At 46.9% G+C, this 13,445-nt stretch overlaps 1 protein-coding gene across 1 annotated transcript in view; it reads right to left on the bottom strand.

Moving 5' to 3' along the window:
• The window catches only part of COL27A1 (collagen type XXVII alpha 1 chain), a 110,759-nt gene that overhangs the window by 70,519 nt on the left and 26,795 nt on the right, over positions 1-13,445 (bottom strand). The window contains exons 6-12 of the mRNA XM_072352652.1: positions 12,810-12,863; positions 11,573-11,626; positions 7,460-7,504; positions 6,567-6,620; positions 4,679-4,723; positions 3,073-3,126; positions 1,839-1,883 (exon numbers count right to left, since the gene is read on the bottom strand). Of these exons, the coding sequence (XP_072208753.1) occupies positions 1,839-1,883; positions 3,073-3,126; positions 4,679-4,723; positions 6,567-6,620; positions 7,460-7,504; positions 11,573-11,626; positions 12,810-12,863 (351 nt within the window). The remainder of the gene's footprint in view (positions 1-1,838; positions 1,884-3,072; positions 3,127-4,678; positions 4,724-6,566; positions 6,621-7,459; positions 7,505-11,572; positions 11,627-12,809; positions 12,864-13,445) is intronic.

Here is a 13,445-nt window from a genome sequence, read left to right as displayed (position 1 = left end):
ACCAAGCAAAACTTGCTAGGGAAATGTATTTGATAATGGCTCCTTCCCTACTCCCAGAGCTTTATCCAGCCTTGGATGGTAGCTAATAAGGGCTTCCAAGAGCTCTCCATTGCAGTGACTGCACTGAAGCAGAACAGAGCTGTGGCCATGCCAGCAAACCTAGCAGAGAAATCACAGCCGGCTCACTCACACTGCAGCCCAGCTGGGAGACAGCGAGGGCAGGAGATAAGTGCTGGAAAGGGAACCACGTCAGCTGCTTCCTCCTTTCCGTTCTCCAGTGGTTTCCTGAATACCTCTGGATGCCACAGAACCTCTTAGCTCACGCTCGGAAGTACAAATCGACAGCATCTCTCCATTCAAGATTTCCTATTAAACCTGATATCACGAAACGGGGATGGAGCCAAAACCCTCTGAGCAGAACACAGGCGTTCACACACAGGGCTTTCATCCCTTCTCAAGATCCCAGCCTGAATGCCTCACTGGGTGAGAGATTCCCCACAGATCCCAGAGGATCACCAGACACGAGTTCTTCTTGCCTGGAAGACCACGAGCAGCAGCCAAACAACAGCTGGAAGGCTTTGAGCCTACAGCGTGATCTGCAGAGTGAGCAGAGAGCCTGTACCTAACGACAGTTGCTTTGTTTGTTTTACTCTGGTCAATGAGTCATCCTTACATTGCCTGGCTCGCTGCACTTACTCATTGCAGAGGCTTCTGGTGCAATTTGTGGATTAAAAGCTGTAAGATTCGGTACAGATTTCCACCACTGCTGTCCCTCCTCCAAAATCTGCTCTATTCCCCCCCCCCCCATCCCAGAGCAGCCAGCCCAGATGAGCGTGGCAGTGGGTGTGGGATCCTAGAAAGCACGCTCTCACATACAAGAAGGACAAGGGGAAAGCACTGGATTTTTTTCAGTGTGTGGGTGAGAGGACATTTTACAAGGAGCCTGTGAGTGCAATGATGTCAGAAGACTGAGAGGCACTCAGCCCAACATGAAGAACAAGGTGCAAAGGCAATGAGAGACACCAGAGCACGCACACGTCTGCTCTCTGCTCTGCCTCTTGGAGCAAACAGCTTGATGCAGTTTAGCAAAGGAAGCATGCAGGAGAGCCGTGGCAGAAGGCTGATACAGGGACAGCTTTCCCTTCTGCTCTTTCCCTGTTTCCTTGGCTCATTTCTGTACTTTTCCCACCTACTACAGGCAGCACAAAACCCCTTCTATGCAACTTTCAGCTCCACCTCATATCCAGCCCTACCTGTATCACCTCCCCATCCTGGCCAAGCTCTCAGTTTTGCCTGGACAAAGCAAACACCTCCTCACCTCTTCTATCACTGCTTTCATTCTGCTCCACCACCAAGGGCAGAACAGTCTCTACACCAAAATGCACTGGCATTATGCAAAGCAGGACAGCACAACGGCTGAAGAGAACTGCAATCAATAGAGGCAAATATGATGGGATGGGTGAAAGCACGAAAATTAAATGTAACAGAGCAACAGGGAGCCGGGTGCTGCTGTCACAGTGGGGAATTAAAAAGCACATTTAAGGAAGAGGCCGTCAGGAGGGAAGGTATTGCAGAAGAGAATCTGAGCAGCGTAGGATCCAGGGGAGCATGGAGAGAGCGCAACAAAGAACAAAAGGGCAGAGCATGAAAGAAAGGAAGAAAACAGTACTTGTATCTTCGGCTTTCTTCCTGCTCGAGAAAAGAGACATGGAAAGGTTTGTTTGATCTCCCCACTTAGTTCCCAGCAGAAGATATCAGGGGGCCCAGCCAAAAGCCAGATGTTTTGTTTTCGGTTTCATTCAAACAAAGTCTGCATAATAGACGAGGAAAAACTTTACCGGCCTACCCATCTTGCCCCTCTTCCCAGGAACTCCAGGGATCCCCTGCAAGGAAAACACAGAGAGAAAAAAGAATAATAGGTCTGGTTGAGAAAGCAAACAGTCAACCAACAATGCAAAACAAAACGAGAAGAGAAAGGGGAATGCAAAACAGGCTAATGACTGCGGCATTGTTCGGGAATCAAAATGTCAGCTACTTGCAGCCAGAGCAGAAGACAATTAACCTTCACCCACTAACTACGGCCCTCCCTGGGGACGCACGCAGGCAGCATCCACACCCAAGGCTACAGGCTGAAGCTTAATGCCTGCTGGAGCAGTCATTAAGCTACTGGGCTGGAACCGACTGAAGGCCACCGCCAAGGCACTCGCTGGAGAACTTCTGTTTATGTTTCTTATTTAGTTATACAAGCATTAAATCAGCGACTCTCGAGCACAGGGCAGTCCCCTCCCAGGCAGGCACACTCACTCCCACATGCTCCTGGGGCCTCTCTGGTTTCTGGAGATTGCATTTGAGGAAGAAAAAGTGAGAATGAAACAGTCTTGGTCTTACAGTGCCCTTCCTTAGGAACTCTTGCTGTGAGAAGAGGGAGTCTTTGGGTGGGTAGAGATGAGGCAGGTGGGGGTACTTATGGGAGAAGAGCAAAACAGCAAGGGAGGTTCTGTAAAGCTCTGAATGTGTGGGTTTGGAAAAGACATTTGGGGAAGGGTGAGAGGAATGGAGGACACGTGGGGACAGCAGCCACAGGTACCCTTCCATGGGCTTGACTGCTCAACTTGATGCAACTGGAATGGAAGCCACCATCAGAAAACCCCAGCACTGCTCTTCCCAAGAGGCACACAGCTCCAGCTGGACACCAAAATGCTGGGGTACGGTGGCTGGGATGTTGCTCATGTGGGCACAGGGAATTCCTACTTATGTTCCAGCTCTGCCCCATCCATCTAAGATGGACTTGGAAGGAGGAAGAGGGCAAACTTGGAGTGAGGGACAATACGGAAAGACTCCTCCCAGCACATCAGCACAGTCTGATGATCTTGCCTAAAGACTTGGTTTCCCTGAGCCAACATCATATAGGGACGAAGGTCTTCTTGCAAGGGCAGAGACAGGCAGAAGAAGGCATGTTCAAACATTAGGCATGCTTGCCTCCCTTCTCATAAACAAGGGGTGGATGTTACAGCAGGTTCTGAAGAACTGTCTACATGCATCACACTAAAGTTTTCTCCACAAAATACTCACTCGTTCTCCATCAGCCCCTGGTAGCCCAAATAATCCTGGAAGACCAATATATCCCTAAAGAAAAGAGGAAACAAGTAGTCAAATACGTTTCTCCGTTAGCAGCCAGTCAATCTGTCATCCCTGAACAGCAGAGCATCCTCCAGCGTTGGTCAATGGCAGCCATGATGAAATAAACCTTGAGGCAAGTGTATATGCCCATGGACTGCATGGTGCTGGCTTCCACGATGTAGTCCAAGGGCACATACCCTCACACCAGGGATCATGAGGATTCCGGGCAGGAAGAGGCCAGCAATAAGACACCTTACCTGGGCTGGCAATGAGTGTACCTGAGGGAAACGGAGCTTAGTTCAAAGTTAGCAAGAGTGACAGCAGAAGTAACCCATTCCTTTCACAGTCACCAGCGGTTGCAGCATTTTCAAGCATGCAATGTTTCTGTCCGGCCTTGGGATCCTGCTCAGACAGGACGCACTGCATAAAATGCTACATTTCCTTTCCCTCTCAACAATTGAAGCCTTGTGTTTAATCCTCTTTGCTCAGCAGTCAGCACAAAGTTACCTTGTGTGCTGGTCCTTTGCAAAGGACTATTTGTGCCAAACGTGCAGAATCGAGAGGAAGTGAATTTCAGCGGGGAGCCCCCTCCCGTGGCATCTTGCTGTTACAAGAGCCAAATGCTAACAGCCACTTTCTCTCATCTTTTTCTCTCCATCATCACTAAATCTCTTACAGCCAATCCTACCAAATTCTTTCACCGGTCCATCATTCCCTTTGGGTCGTGCTTGTTTGGGGATGATATGGGAAATACAGCCGTAGCAAAGGATGCTGATACCTTTGCCTCCTTAGCACCAAGACCTTCCTCCCTCCCTCCCATAGGATGCCAAGCAATGCTCTCCCTCCCCAGCTCAGCAATACAGCTAGCTAAGGGGTCAGAGGCTGTTTATGCCTTGCAGTTTTTCTGGTGATGAAATCCAGCTGGTTGAATTTATTGCCTATAGAGGAAGTATCACGTGTCAAGGAAGGAGAGGATTTTATTGGGTCAGAAGCTCATTGTGAATTTAAAATTGATTAATGGAAGTCGTAATTGTTAAAGAAAGAGAACAAAATCTTGAGCAGTGAGGGAGAACACCCAGAAATTCAAGTTTTATATATGCGTAATGATACAAATCAGTCCCAAACTCAGGACTGTACCCAGAAAAGTCCATATTCAGCATGATGGGAGATCACTGAGACAAACTTATTGACATTAAAGAGGCCTCAGAGAGCTGGGGCTTGTGGGAACTTCAGGCTGGGCTTCTGTAGGAATATGGATTCCATTCTTCCCTCTGCTGCACCATAAGGAGTAGTGAGTTCTCACCATCAGTACCACCAGCGACCCCTCGTCTTGGTACATTCAGAGCTTCATTTCAATAACGTAACAGTGCCTCAATAAACAAGCAAGTTTGTTCATTGAGGGCCTCTGTACACAAGGTGTGCAGTCCAAATCCCCCAAATCCAAATCCCTCAAATCCAACAGCTTTGAAGAACTTGTCTCAGGATTAAAAAGTTAAGCATAAAAGTTCTTAAGTAGCCCTTAATAAAACCAAGCAAACACAAATCAAAGGCGGCTTACCCGACTGCCTTTCGGACCAGCTTCCCCTATGGGGCCAGGTAAGCCCTAGAACAGAAGGGAGAAAACAAAGATAAATGTGGACAGGCTTCCATTTGCTTAATAAGTACTGCCAAGTCCCCAGCACTGTCCCCGCGTGGCTCTGCTTCTGAGTCCAACGCTTATCAACAAAGGGGAAACTAGATGAAACGACACCAAAATCCATTCTCCTGCAGCTGGGGAGCTGTGGTTCTGCACACTGTGAGCCTTCCCTGGGGCTGAAGGAGCCCCGATGCAATGAGAAAGTCCTTCTGATTTCTACAGCCAACAAAGCCGCGTAGCAGCGCAGGTGCTGCACATCTCCAACCCTCTGCAGCACCCACAGCTATGGAAAGAATTAAAGATGCATTCCCCATTCCCCTTTCTGTTCCCTCAACGTGCAGCAAAAAAGGAAGCCTATAAAAATGCAGAATGAATTTGCATGTTTATTGTCCCTCCAGCAGCTTTCCAGATCGATACTTTACCAGTTCCAAATGCCTCTGGAGCTTTATATGTTTTTTTTTGGAAGTAGGAATAGTAATGATTAAAAAAAGGCCAAGCCTGTATTTTCTTTAGCTGGCAGCACTGCAGGCTCAGCCTGGGATCTGAAAGTCATGTTGTGCTCTTTTCTGGCTCACGCACTGTTGCCAGTCAGAGCTTTCAGCCATCGGGGCGAAGCAAAGAGCTCTGCCAACGATGCACAAATCAGAGCAGAGCCAAACTCACGCTCCCATCACACAGCAGAGCCAGCACAGCTGACAGCAGTAACAAGTAGTAAAATCTCATTAAAGTAAACAGCCCCGATGCTGGATACACACAGCGCTCAGATATGCTGGAAAAAAAGCTCCTTTTTCTTTCTTTTTTTTTTTAATAAATAAAATAACAAGTTGCTTTCTTGACCCCAGCCATGTTATAAGAAAGTGCTTTTGTCCTTCATATGTCAAGCGCAAATATTTCACCCTGCCTATCTGATGGGCAGCACACAGCTGCAAACTGCTAAGCAGCATTCATTAGCCTTGTATGTCCATTATGGCTCGGACTGCTCTGTAGGAGCCATCTAATTCACATTCACACCTTGCATGCAAATCCCTGAGAGCCCTTCAGCATGCAGTCAGGTGCACACAACTCCCACCCAGTCCCACCAACCATCAGTCTGATTTTGGACTCGGAACAGATCACACTGCTGATAGTGGGTGGGGGGCAGTTCTGTGTATCTCACTCACATTCAGCCCCACGCTCAATGCACTGGGATAAGAGCTCACATATGAACTCTCTTAACGTCAGTAAGAAAACAGAGGGTCTGACCCCAACCTATTTCCCCTCGCACTCTCCTCCATTCCTAAAGTTGTCTTACAGCCTTTTTTTCAATGGAAAACAAAGACTTGATTTTCTTTCATCTTTTTTTTTTTTTCTTGGCAGCTGCAAATGACTTATATATAGTGATGGTGTGTATAACTTTACACAGATGAATATATATACATATATATATACACACACACACACCTATGCTAGCAAATGTGAGATTTCAATCAGACCTTCTCAATCAGCAGTACGCTTTCTGCGCCACGTTTCTAACCCGTTCATGTTACTCAAGCAAGGATTTGCCTAAAAGTGATGAGCCAGCAGCTTTCAAGCACACTTCTCTGCTTTGTTTTGTTTCTTTTTTTACTCCTATTCCCACATCAGGCAGGTTTTGCTACAGAAATTCAAGTTGGATCCACCCTGGGCACAACGTCCTTTCTAACAACGTGAGTGAGGGGTCATTGTCATCGCTGCACTGATTTTAGTGGGCCATGTATGTAGCAGGGCACGCGTTCACTGCCTGCACACCCACAGCCCTACTCTGTGCACAGCACGATGAGATTTACTGCACCTGCCTGCCAGGATAACCTTTGGCACCAGGGCTGCCGGCTGGTCCTCGTTCACCCTTTGGAAAGAAACAAAAAGAAGAAGGTAAGGGGAATGGCCACACACCTGGGGAGCGTTTGAGCTGCTTTGAACTGGGGTGGAATGGATTAGATCTGGGATTTAATCATAAAGCTGCGATGTAAATCTATAGAGACAAAAACGTGAAAGGCAGACGGTGGAATAAAAGGACAAAAGGCAAAAAAAGCAAGCAGAAAAGCAAGGCAATATCATCCACACGTCCAGCACGTGTCGGTCTGTGCCCTTCTCCCTCCATCTGCAGTGAAAGCAGCAGATAGACTGAAACAAGGAGGCTTAGAGAAGGTGTAAGGCTGCATCTATATCTGGCATATGGAACCGTTTTGCTGCTAGGGAAGCACTGCCAAAATTCTTCAGAACTAAACGGATTCATGTATAATATCCTTTAACATCATTGCTAACAGGGCCTGCTATTCATTGCCCTTTTTTTTCTCCCCCTGAACTGCAAGCAAACATCAGACCTAACCAAATAAAGGGGGGAAGGGGGGTGCGGGAAACGGGCTCTGGGAGGGAATTACATGTTAGTGCTTAACCCGATGCAGCTAGTAAACTCCAGCTGAAATTAATGTAAGGGAAGGAAGGGGGAGCAGGGTAAGCTGGTATTTTTTCCACCACACAGACCTAATGGGGTTGAGCAATAAAAATTAGAACTTAAATTTAGAAACCCCGAGGCAGCCTCCTCCCACCGACACGCAGACTGATGCACTGTGCCTCCCATCATGTGTGCATGGAGCTCCCTGCTCCTACTGATGCTGTACAGCACCCAAAGCAGCATCAGGTCAATCTGTCTCACTCTGTAGGTTCAGTGTTGGGAAGACTCACCTGGTCTCCAGGGTGACCTGGTGGTCCAGGGTAGCCTTTGTATCCCTGTTGAAATAGGGTAGAAAAAGATAAATAAGTAGGACTAATGTTCAGGGAAGAGACAGTTCTATGGGCATGGAATGGGACCACACCACCACAAGCTTTCACCATGCATTGCCAATATCTTGCTGATGTTCTCAGGCCGTGCTGGAGGTTGCTCAGCAAGGACTTGCTCCATCCACAGCCAGAGGGCTGCAGCTACGCTCAGGTTTGTAACCCACACCATTACCCTTAATCCTTAGGAAACCACAGGTTTATAGGGCAGAGAGTTTGGGCAGGTGCAGAGATATCTGCCTTCAGAAAAGCCTGCATCTCAGCTGTAGATCTGAAGGCTGTGGTGAAAGCACTGATCATTGCTGTACCATTTCATCCAGCCATCCTTGCTCTGAGCCCTGTAGGGTCACCTGCATTTCAGAGAATACCCTCACTTTTGTTTGAGAACTGAAAAGGCCACAGGAAACACCAGCGAAACCATTTACCGTCATGGGAAGCTTCAGTTTGGCTTCCAGCTCAAACTTGTCTCGTTTCCAGCTTTTCTAATCTAATTATTACAAGGTGTGACAAGATCCAGAGCCCTTCCTTACGGAGCTACCTAAAATGGTGAGCAAGCTGCCTCTTAACTCGCTCCCTTCCAAATTAGAGCTCCTTAATGCAGCTTGCAGCTGCCAGGTGTTGCAGGCTTCAAATCACTCTCACAGGTCTTTCATAAATCTGCCTCAGTTTTTCACTATTTCTTTTTAATGCGGAACAAAGGCAGCCTGTTCAGCTGCAGACTGATCAGTGTGTATTTGGAGTCCTCTTTCCCCTGCATTTACCTCCAGTCTCTTTCCAAACACCAAGGAAATTCTGCACGTGGCAGTCACATCGGGTTTTTTTTTGCTCTTTCCCTGAAGCTGTTGTTTCAGCCATTTAAATCTCATTTCCATCAGGTGGAGTCAGAGCAGATGAAGAGATTGCAATAGGGGTGGTGAGATTAAAACAAGGCAGAACACTGAACTTGAAGCAAATGGAGAGACAAAATCAACACGAAATAATATTTGCACAAATACTACTGATAAAAAAAATACCTACGAAAATACCCCCAAATGCTTTCACAGTGGGCTATGATTGCTCTTTGCAGCTCAGCCCCTGCTGCTTGCCCCATCCCAGCCCAGAGCTTCCCACACACACTGGGAGCACCACCAGACTCTGGCTTGGTCAGCTCTTGGCCTCCTATTTCCCTCACCAGATGAACCCAGGGCTGTTTCTGCTCCCAGCTCCACACCTCTGCTTAACTGCTTTTTTATTCTTCCCCTGGGCTATTCTAGACCTGCAGCCTAAGCCTTTGCTGGCAGAGGTATGCAACGTTCTCAGCCATCCTGGCTACTACCCACTCCCCTTTGCATTCCTCCTCGCTTGTTATTTCAGACATTTTGGCCTGGAAAAACACTGATTCCCTTCTCACCCATTCTCCCCTGCTTGACCTCGCTGAGGATCACGGCCTCTTCTTCTGATGGAGCAGCACTGCCCCAAGAAAGCACTTATTAACCCGCAGACCACTGGGCTACTGGCTATCCCTACTCTGGACCCTCCAAATGGCCTTTTCTCTGAGTGCTGCTTGCATGTTTTTGTCAGCAGCTCCCAAAGCAGGACCAACAAATGGGACCAGTAAGATGGGATCAGCAAGGTGGGATCTGCTGGAGATGGGAACCTGCCCCTTGAGATCCCACCTTGCTGATCTCTCCCTGGCTCTGCTATTCCCTCACTCCGAGCATCCCCTGAGCTCTTGTCAGCACCAAGCACTGCATTGCTCTCTCTCTAATGGTAAGTGAGTTGCTCTGAAGTTAGGTACGTGCTCTGTTGCTGTTGCATCATATTAAATACGCTCCTTACTATTTATAGTGCTCTGAATGTGTGTATTATTTCAAAGTATACTGCTGTTATTTTCGTCTGGGGTTAATTACAACGAGGAGAAAACAGAAAAAGCTTGTATAAGCTAAAGTTGGCTGGAATGTGAAAGCATTTACCTGTTAATCCTCTTCAAATAGCACTATAATGACAGGGCAGAGGGTATGAAAACAACAGCACTTGCTCCTTTATCCAAACACTTCCTGATGATTACAGGGTGTTTGACACAAAGGGCTGTGATTTAGAAAGGAAATTGCACTCCACTGAAAGATTTGCTCATCTGTGATGATATTTATAATCCACCCTCTCCCAGCTATAAAGAACCATCCTGCACTCCGATAGGAAATAAGGAGTGAAGAGGGCAGGGAATGAGATCTGCATGACAGGATGTGTTTGCAAGCACTGAGCACCTCCCAGCTCTGCCATTAGTCCCCAAGTGACTTCAGCAAAGCTTCTAAGAATCACAGAATCCTTATGGTTCAGAGAAGACCCCTAAGACCACTCAGCTCAAGCACCAACCCATTGCCTGTCCCATTAACCATACTCTCTCTCTCCCTGCTGCTGTCCCACTCAATCTGGCATCTTGCTACAGCCACCGGCTCTCTCTGCAGCCCTTGTGGCTGATGGCAATGATGCAGCACTATGCTGAGATGTATCTGCGTGGCAGATCAGACTCTCCAGCCCTACAAGGAGCAAAAGGTTTGCATCCAGAAGGCCGGCTCCGTGCTGCAAGTCACGCTGCCCAGAACCATCTGCCTCCTGGTTGTGACTCCAGCTCATCCTACTGAGACATGTATTTTATGTAGTGAGAAAAGCGTTTTCTTTCTTCTGCCTCTTTGAAAGTCTCTACAGAGAGCTTTCAGATCAAAGCCCTCAGAACTGCCCTTCCATGCAGTGAGCGGGAGGGCCGTCCATTTCCAAGGCGTTCCTGCTTGCTGGTCGCCAAGTTGTGTTGCCTATTTTCAGCCAAACACCAGCATATTTGCACTGGGAAGATGCCAGCAGGGAATCCAGATTATAAAAAAGAAAAAAAAAAAAGATTTTTCCAAACATTTCTCCAACAGCTGTAATATTTTCTTCTTACTGCAGGATGCTAATAAAAGCCAGGTTACACCAAAGCCATTGCCAGCCTAGCGCTACTGGGAGGTGGTTTATTTTTAAGCTGCACCAAAGGAAAAAAAAGAAACAGCATCCAACTTGATCATTACAGAGAGAAACAGAAGCACATCCCTGCCTCTGCCCTGTCCTGGGGGAGCCAAAATCAGAAGTGAAGGCCATGTTCTAGACTCAGGAATGTTGGTTCAACCTCCTATTCCATCTCCACTTTTTCCCACCACGAGGCCTTGCTTTCCTGACGTTGTTTTGCTGATTGTAACCACAAGGTTTTGCTTTATGAGCTGTTATATCAGGAAAATGATACTCTTTGCGCTGCATTTGTTAGAGTTTGTGACTGCAGAAGAATGCTAATTAGTCCCCCTACTGCTCCTAGCTCCATGCAGCACTCCAAGCATAAGAGAGAAGAAAACAAACAACCCTAGCTCCTACTTCTTCCAGTTTCATTCCAATATGAAGCATACAGCGAGCACGGAGAGGGAAGGTTTCTTTCACTCTTCTACACATCTTTCTCTCCCCAGAGTCTTAAGGCAACATGAGTAGTTGTTTGGGTGCAGCTAATTGGGCCAAGGAACAGCAGCACAACTTCAATGGTTCATTTACCGACAGAATACCTATTTAATGATGGAGTACTTGAACCAAGATGCTAGTTTTAACCATTCAGCTTTGCTATGTTAGTGCTGGCTCCCTGAGGAGAGGTTCCCACCTGGCAAACCCAACTATCAAACAACAACCTGCAACAGCTTCTAAGAAACCAACCCAACCTTCCAACACAGCCTGGAACTGGAAGGTCAACTCAAGTGTCCTTGATATAGAAGATCATACTCTTGCACTCAGCATATGGATTGCTGAGGTGCTGCTATGTGGACTTGTAGGTTTGAATACACGCACACTCTCTGCTGCAACATAAAGGCAAGAATGGATCTCATGTTCCAGCCCTGTGAGTGCTCTTCCTGGTGTAGGTATATTGCTGGTGATGCTGATGTTGAAACAACAGCGTGGTAGAGTTACAGGAGGACATTTTGAATTAAAAATTGTGATGTAATTCACTAGAGAAGGACTAGAAATGCTTACCTTTCTACCAGGCGGCCCAGGGAACCCAGTCAGACCAGGTAAGCCCACGTCTCCCTGCATGAAACAAGAAACTTGCATTAGTTTTCAGCGACATTCTCCCTGTGCTTAACATACTGTTACTGAAGTAATTTAGCCTACAGCAGTACCCAACTATTGGCACTTCTAATTGCAACTCCGCCTGGATATGAAGTGTATATTTAAACACCATCCTTATTAGCTGGCTGATATAAATAATAGACCCGGTTAATCAATGACAGCTGCTGCTGGAGTCCAGTTTTCACCAACAGAACGAATGCTTAAAAAACCCAAACAATCACAGGAGTGAGAAGCTCTTCGGTGTGAGAATACTGACATTCATCCATCAGTTCAAGCCCATTTGGGCCTCCTTTGATTAGGATGAAAAACTCCTTCCAGGACCCCTAGCATTGTGCTTTGCCTGCTTAGTGAAAACGCATTTGGAGTATCTAGCTTGAAAATTAGGCATCACTCCAAACTCCCGCTGGAAATTCCTTGTTTCTATTACTGCTAACAGGAACAAAGCCTTGTTAACATGAGCTAAAAGCAATCTGGATCTCTCCCCTTCTTAACAGTGAGCATGCTTGCAAGAAAACAGTTCCAGATTGTGTGGGTGGATGGTTTCCATGTGATGCCATTCTGATACAGCCCCAGACGTTTCCAAAGGCACCTCGTGCTGTTAAGTTCAACGTGTCATTTCAGACTCAGCCATCTCAATGTCTGTGAGCAGCTCACAGCCCTGCAGAGCACTGAGGCATCTGCTTTCAAATGGAGGGTCTGAGCTCTTCATGGCTGATGCTTTCTATTAACGGTGCATTTATAGCAAGGCTTATGGTGAAAAGAAAAAAAACCCAGACCTCTTATCCTAGATGTGAATTATGAAGTATTGTGTAGCCACCATGGAAAGAACTAATTGAGATAGATATTGTGAAGGCCTGATTGCCCTTCTATTCATTTCTAGACCTCTCTGAGGTCTTGTGGCCTCTGTAAAATTCACTCAGCTGTGAAACTGCAAAAAATGGGGCTCGTCATTCACTGAAAATTGGCAGAGCACACAGTCCTTAACTCAGCTAACCCACTTTAGTCCTGAATCCAGAGTCCAAGTCTTAAGTTTTAGTCCCAAGTCTATGCAAGCAGCTGTGCTGCTCATGGCTGCAGTATGGGCCCCCTCCATGTGTAGGCACAGGGCTTGAAGCACAACGTGATCTCAGTGCCATCTTACCTTTGGTCCTCTGCGAGCTTTTCCAGGCGACAGCCCAGGATCACCTTTCTGACCCTGAAATGAGAAACTTAAATTAGTTGTACCACTCAGAGACCCAACCCATTGATGTGGCCTTGCTTCCATCAAGCCCCCACCCTCTGTCTTCTTCCCGTGCCTCAAATGCATCAAAGCCCTCAGGTATAGCTCTGTTTTGCCACGGCTGGTTTTGACGAGTTAATACTGCTGCTAAAGCACTGAGTTTTAAATAGTATTTGACAGTATTAAATCGACTAAAAAAAGGATATCTGGGAGAAGGCAACGTCAGGACTTCTGATACTTATTAGATCAGACAGCCGTGATTTCTTCCTTGCCTACAACTACCATCACAAAAATAATTACCAAGCCTATTATTGTGGATAAACCATCCTTAACAACTTCCTAGCTGCTGTTGTTTTCTTTAACTGTGGGGAACAGATGAAACTGGAGAGAAAGCTGCACTAATTAAACACCACCAACAGCCAGAGCAATTGGGAGGCATTCAGGCTGGCAGAGGAAGAGGCACACACTTAAGTGGCAGAATGCATTATTTTCCTGTTTAACAGCTGAGACAAGAGAAAATACAACTGAAGGCCAACCTCCTGATAGGATTTCAGCAAC

Source organism: Excalfactoria chinensis, chromosome 18, assembly GCF_039878825.1.
Source record: "Excalfactoria chinensis isolate bCotChi1 chromosome 18, bCotChi1.hap2, whole genome shotgun sequence".
In the NCBI taxonomy this organism is placed as follows: Eukaryota; Metazoa; Chordata; class Aves; order Galliformes; family Phasianidae; genus Excalfactoria; species Excalfactoria chinensis.
The sequence above is the reverse complement of the archived record's forward strand: the minus strand, read 5'-3'. Positions and strand labels throughout refer to the sequence as shown.